At 51.4% G+C, this 6533-nt stretch overlaps 1 protein-coding gene across 1 annotated transcript in view; it reads left to right on the top strand.

Moving 5' to 3' along the window:
* CLDN15 (claudin 15) overlaps positions 1 to 2306 on the top strand; it is a 5583-nt gene extending 3277 nt beyond the window's left edge. Inside the window, exons 2-5 of the mRNA XM_003794168.2 lie at positions 337 to 501; positions 1476 to 1557; positions 1679 to 1795; positions 1900 to 2306. Coding sequence (XP_003794216.1) covers positions 337 to 501; positions 1476 to 1557; positions 1679 to 1795; positions 1900 to 2005 — 470 coding nt within the window. The 3' untranslated portion in view covers positions 2006 to 2306. The remainder of the gene's footprint in view (positions 1 to 336; positions 502 to 1475; positions 1558 to 1678; positions 1796 to 1899) is intronic.
* Positions 2307 to 6533: the final 4227 nt, after the last annotated feature.

Genomic DNA, 6533 nt, shown 5'->3' with positions numbered 1-6533 from the left:
CCAGGACTTGGAGGTTGCTGTGAGCTGTAATGCCACAGCACTCTACCCAGGGGGATAGCTTGAGGCTCCGTCTCAAAAAAAAAAAAGAAGGACAAGCAAAGTGTGGCTGGTGCAGGGAAGGAAGGAAGGGAGCAGGCCAGAGGGCCTGAAATTCCTAGGGAGGGACGTATGACTCCTCAGCAGGGAAGGCTGGACAGAGACCAAGGGGGAAGGAGAGGATTTGGGGACCTTTAGGGAGCAAGGAGGAGCGAGGAGCAAGAAGATAAGGGTCTGTCAGTGGCTGAGTGGTAGAGGGGAGAAGAGATGGAAAGACTGACACTGTGCCCACCTCCCCAGGGTATATCCAGGCCTGCCGGGCACTCATGATCACCGCGATCCTACTGGGCTTCCTTGGCCTCTTTCTGAGCATAATGGGGCTGCGCTGCACAACCATTGGGAGCATGGTGCTCTCCAGGAAAGCCAAGCTGGCAGCCATCGCAGGGGCCCTACACATGCTGGCTGGTAACTTTGGGAAGGTGATGGGGGTGAGGAGGGGGCTGCACGACCGGGGCAGGGGGTTGGGGTGGCCTTCCACAGCACACCCTAAGTTCTTTGTCCTCATCTCCAGCCCTCCACTCCTGGTATTGCCTCACCTTCCGTTTACCTCACCTTACACCTGCCCTCCCGTGCTCAGTTCTTCCTTCCCTCCCTATTCAACAGCACCCTCATCACCAGCCCCCTACATCCCTTGGTTCAAATCAGTCCATTGCAATGCTTCGTAAGCTCCCATTATAATCCAGGCATGAGCCAGGTGTGGGGAGGATGTCAAAGGTGAAAGCGAGCATCAACCTCCCAGATCCTATATCCTCGCTGGGCAATCAGAGTTAGACACACACACATATTGCATAACAGTACCATAGGACTGGCCATCACTTTTCAGCTTCCATGACATTTCTGCATACATTACCTCACAATAAGCCTTTGAAGTAGGGTGGGTATTGTTTTCCAAAGGTAAAAGTTCAGGTGAAAAGTAAGGCCAAGCTTCCAACAAGTGGAGTGGTGCCAGCCCTGGGGTCTGCTTGCTTGTGGGCACCCTCTGCCCAAGCAGCTGAGGCCCATCACAGGTGGAGGAGGGATTTGGGAGGCACACCCATGGGGAGGACTCCTGAGGCAGCCTAGTTTTTGCATGTGGGTAGAATTTGTATGTGGCACATCCCGAGTGAGGAAATGACATGATGGAATGAACTAAGCAGGTGTGGGACCAAGAAGGAAACCAAGAGGCCACAGTGGTGAGAGAGGAGGAAGGTGAGCTAGAATTGGGATCCTGAGTGCTGGATTAGGGAGTTTACAGTTGACCCCAGAAAGTGGGAAGGCTTATAAACTGGGGCCGGGAGGAAGGAATTGGGTGAAATTGCTGCTCTTGGACTTGATGCCCCGCATTCCACTCTGGGCAGCCCGGGCCTTTTCCTCTCCTAAGCTTCCTCCCACCCTTGCAGGTGTCTGCGGGATGGTGGCCATCTCCTGGTATGCCTTCAACATCACCCGGGAGTTCTTCGACCCCCTGTATCCTGGAACAAAGTGAGTCAGGGGATGCCGCTCTCGGGCAGTAGGTGGGACTTGCCCTGTTCCACAGCCCCCTCTGGAGGTGCCTCACCTCCCGCTCCCCACCCCGCCTCCCACCGCGATGTTCTCGTTCCAGATACGAGCTGGGCCCCGCCCTCTACCTGGGCTGGAGTGCCTCTCTGCTTTCCATCCTGGGTGGCATCTGCCTCTGCTCTACCTGCTGTTGCAGCCCAGACGAGGACCCGGCTGCCAGGTGAGGGAAGGGCAAGCAGCGGGGAGGAGGGGAGGAAGCGGGAAGGGTTGAAGCGGGCGGGAGCGACGGCAGCACCTCTCTCTGACCTGGCCCCCTCCCTACAGCGCCCACCTTCCCTACAAGGCCTCCGGGTCCGTGGTGCCCTTTGCCGCCTCAAAGGAAGAAGGTGACAGCAGCTTTGGCAAATACGGCAAAAACGCTTATGTGTAGGCGCTGTGGCAGTTGAACCCCGTTTTCCTTCCCATTGCCCCAGCGCGAAGGGGTCTCGGCGGTGTCCAGCCCACCCAATGGCAGCCTCAGGGTAAGGCCACACCCAGGCCCCTAATCCAGGCCCGTCTCTGGCTGGAGCCACGCCCCCCTTGCCTCACACTCCGGGGGCCTTCCAGGCCAAGAACTCCTCCTGTGTCCCTTTGGCGGAATCCCTCTCATCAGTCTTCGGAACCTGGGATCTGGGCTGTGAAGGGGTCAGCGGTGACTCTGAGCGTGTGTATTCTACATGCATAAATAAAGGTATATTGTGACTGTTCAGGAGCTGAGGATGTCATGAAGCCGCTAGCCAAGCAAGGGTTGGGTGGTGCTCCAGGGTTCATTTCAGTTCTCAGACCCCAGATTGTCACTGTCCACAACCTTTGGGCTGTATCCTCCAGCAAAACAGAGAAAGGGTTACAAGTGATGGCACATAATTACTGACAAGAGTCATCAAGGAGCAGATATGAGGCAGCCGTGGCTCCAAGAAACTAGAAACAGCAGAGCTGGCCTGGGCCATTCCAGGATAACTTCCTCTCCTTTTACTCTCCTTGGCTGGACAAGGAGACAGTTGACCTACAGCAGAGCTGCTCTACCTGAGCCAAGAGTGGATGTCACTGAGAAGCCTTTTAAAATTCTGTGTCAAATTAACTGAGTCTAGTGCAGGCATACGTCTCTGGGAGGGTTCAATAGCTTCCAGAAAAGGCTCTGAAGCTTGTTGGTGTGTGCATGGCTCGATAGTGTCCAGCTCACACTCAGATCTGGGGTGTGGATGGGCTTGGTGCAGCCCATTGAGCACTCAGAACAGCTGCACCTGTTTGAAATTGAACCAGAAAGAAGCCTGGAGTCTGTGAAGACAAGGGAGCAGGGCCCTATCCCAGCCAGTACCTTCCACAGCACTGACGAGTGACTAGTTGCTTGGGGGCTCCCTGGGTTCTGATGGCAGCCCCCTCCGCTTTTCTCCCTCATCTCATCAACTTGGTTGCATTCTGCCTGGGCCTCTCTCCATGGCCTCAGAAGCACACCCATCCCCAGCATGTTCTCGCAAGTCTGAGCTTCAGGCACGTCAAAACTATCACTTTCTACTGAGAATGCAGCTCCTGTAACTCCTGTTACCAGCATCCCCAACCTCTCTGTCTGCTCCCCAGGCCTTATATACAACTTTCCATCAAGGCCTCCAATTAGGCTCTACCCAGAAAGACTGGTGCTTCCTGAGCACCCTACATACAGGGTCCCATGGCAAACAAGTCTACAAAAATCCATATATCTACCCCTCCACGCTCTGCTTTCATAAAGCATGTAGGTGTCCCATTGGCCAAGTTCAGAGTCAATGTGGAAGAGATGGCACCAGAGCTCTGGCACTGGGAAGTATGTCACATTGGGACCCTCAGTGCAGCACTCCATCCCTGCCAAATCTTGGGCAACATGACTTGCTTTGTTGGCACAGATAAGGGACTTCTTAAAGGTGGGACAGATAGGCATCTGTCTTCCAATCCTGAAGAGCCATGAGAGTCCTCTCCCCCCACCCCATGAAGAAAGACAAAAGCCAGTTACAACTCCTTACAATTCTGGTGTCTCCAACAGTCTCCTCCCCTCCCCCAATCCCTTCCTCCTTTTCTTCTTTTTGAGACAGAGCCTCAAGCTGCCAAGTAGCTGGGACTACAAGCGTCTGCCACAATACCCGGCTATTTGGTTGCAGCCGTCGTTGTTTGGTGGACCCAGGCTGGATTTGAACCCACCAGCTCAGGTGTATGTGACTGGTGCCTTAGCCACTTGAGCCACAGGTGCCGAGCCCCCTTCCTCCTTTTCTACATGCCAGCTCTGCCCTGATCACCCCTTCCCCTCTTAGGAAAACCAATCTGAGCCAAGTTTCACAATTGAGCATTAAAGTGTGTGCCTTAACACGGTCACTAACTTGAGTTTGGTATCTTAATCCATCATGTGTGGTCACACCGCAATAAAGAGCCATTGACACATTTGCCCTTTTCCACAACTTACTGGGTTGCTTCTCTGCTAGGGACCAGAGTGGGCAATAAGATATGGTCCCTGCCCTCAAAGAACTCACAACCTAGGAGCAAACAGAAATGTAAATCGCTGGTTCCTCAACTATGGACTAGTGCTGTGGCTACTCTGAGGGAGCTGGCTGTGAAAAGCTCAAGAAACTGCTTTAGGTCTTAGCCAGTATCAACAGCTCTCATTTACTAAGTGTTCTCCACAAGGCAGGCCCTGGGCTAGGTGCATAATCTCAGTTAATCTGCAAGGTGGCTTTCACAAAGTCAAGTGAAGTGACCTGGACAGGCTTCACAACTAATTAGTGGGAGCAAGATTTCTCCAAGACAGAAGACACAACTTCCCTGCTTCTCAGAACTCTTGGCTCTCCTAGTTTATATCAATCAAATCCAATGCTCACTGAGGTGTATAGGAATAAATCTCCATCTCCAGCCTCCTAGGTCTTCTTCCCCTGTGTTCCCAGGAAAGGGTGGTACTGCCCTTATCACATGATACTAGATTTAGCTTCTAGAATCCTTTGGCATAGTGTAGATTTCCCAAAGACCAGGTGTCTTCCAAGGTAGGGAACAAGGAAGCTGGCAAAATTGTTCAAGATTTTCCTTGAGGTGTTATGGTTTTGGTTTTTCTTTGTTGTTGTTTTTGAGACACAGTCTCACTCTGTTGTCCACTCTAGAGTGCCACTGTGCCAGCCTAGCTCACAGTAATCTCAAACTTCTGGGCTCAAGCTAGCCTCCCACCTTAGCCTACCAGAGTACTAGGATTATAGGCAAGAGCCACCTCACCCAGCCCTTGGGAGTTAGGTTTTTTTTTTTTTTTTTTAGATGGAGCCTCAAGCTATACCCCTAGGTAGAGTGCCATGGCATCACAGCTCACAGCAACCTCCAACTCCTGGGCTCAAGCGAGTCTCCTGCCTCAGCCTCCCAAGTAGCTGGGACTACAGGCACCCGCCACAACGATTGGCCATTTTTTGGTTGCAGCCATCATTGTTGTTTGGCGGGCCGGGCTGGGGATTTGAACCTGCCACCTTAGGTGTATGTGGCTGGCGCCTTAGCCGCTTCAGCCACAGGCGCCAAGCCGGAGTTAGGCTTTTCAATGAGGATCCAGAGATCCTGGAATCTACTTCCTAGAGGACATCAATGGGTGATAGTAGAGTGATCAGCATCAGACCAATGGGAAGCCCTTGGGGTCTGGCTCTGTGCTCTCAAGGTGATTTAGTGAATCACTGAGGAGAGACATACCAAGCAGAACCCATACCAAGCAGAAACCCATATTTCTAACAACAAAATATGAAACTAAATCAATTAGGAAATAAACCAAAGACACTGTACTGACAGCACAAATCAAAAGGAAGTCCTGATGCAGGATATACAGAGAAGCACAGATAGTGTTGGGTGGCCACAAACAGTCTTTTCCACTTCTATTTCCTTGCTTGAGTATACTTCTTGATGGAGAGGAAAAGAAAAGGAAGGAGAGGAAGCTGAAGATTCCAGAGAGGCCCCTTTCCTAGAGCCAATGAGCCTAGGCAGGACTCCTGGGGGCCCAGTTACTATCATTGTTAACAAACCACCCAACGGGGTGTGGCTCCTGTGGCTCAGTGGGGAGGGAGCCGGACCCATATACAAAGGGTGGTTCAAACCCTGCCCTGGCCAAACTGCAACAAAAAATAGTTAGGGGTTGTGACAGGCACCTGTAGTCCCAGCTACTCGGGAGGCTGAGGCAAGAGGATCACCTAAGCCCAAGAGTTGGAGGTTGCTGTGAGCTGTGATGCCATGGCACTCTACCGAGGGCAATAAAGTGAGACTCTGTCTCAAAAGAAAAAAAAATCACCCCAGAACTCAAAGGCACACATCAACTGTTCTATGATCCTGTAGGTTAGGAGTTTAGACAGGAACAGCAGAGAAGAGCTGTCTCCAAAATGAAGCTGTCACCAACATTATTTGTCCAATCTTTGGGAAAAGGGAAATAAGTTCCTCAGGAACACTCTGGGAACATTTGGGCTAGCTCCTAAGAAAGTCCCCCAAAGCAGAGAAAGGAGCCTAACATTGACATTGCTGGATCTCATTAATATCTTAATGAAGTTATTTATTCACCAATACTTACTAAGCACTTGCTTTGCTATGTGTTTAAGAAGGTGCTATGCCTTAAAATAGCAACTCCAAGGAGCTTAAAAAATTGCATTTTGCAATCCACCTAGACAAGATGTGGGTGTAAAAAGTCCCAGTACCAAAAAAAGAAAAAAAAAAAAACTGCAAACAAAAGGGCTGCGCCTGTGGCTCAAAGGAATAGGGTGCCAGCCCAGGCCCCATATGCCGGAAATGGCGGGTTCAAACCCAGCCCCAGGGAAAAAAAAAAAAAAAAAACTTTATTGCTAAAAAATGCTAATGATCATCTGACCCTTCAGTGAGTCGTGATCTTATTGTTGGTGAAGGTTCCTGCCTTGACGTTGGTGGCTGCTGGCTGCTCAGGGTGCTGGTTGCTAAAG

The sequence above is a fragment of the Otolemur garnettii genome, unplaced genomic scaffold, assembly GCF_000181295.1.
Source record: "Otolemur garnettii isolate 467f Iridium unplaced genomic scaffold, OtoGar3 scaffold00077, whole genome shotgun sequence".
Taxonomy (NCBI): Eukaryota; Metazoa; Chordata; class Mammalia; order Primates; family Galagidae; genus Otolemur; species Otolemur garnettii.
Note: the sequence above shows the minus strand (reverse complement) of the source record. Positions and strands in the feature narration are given on the sequence as shown.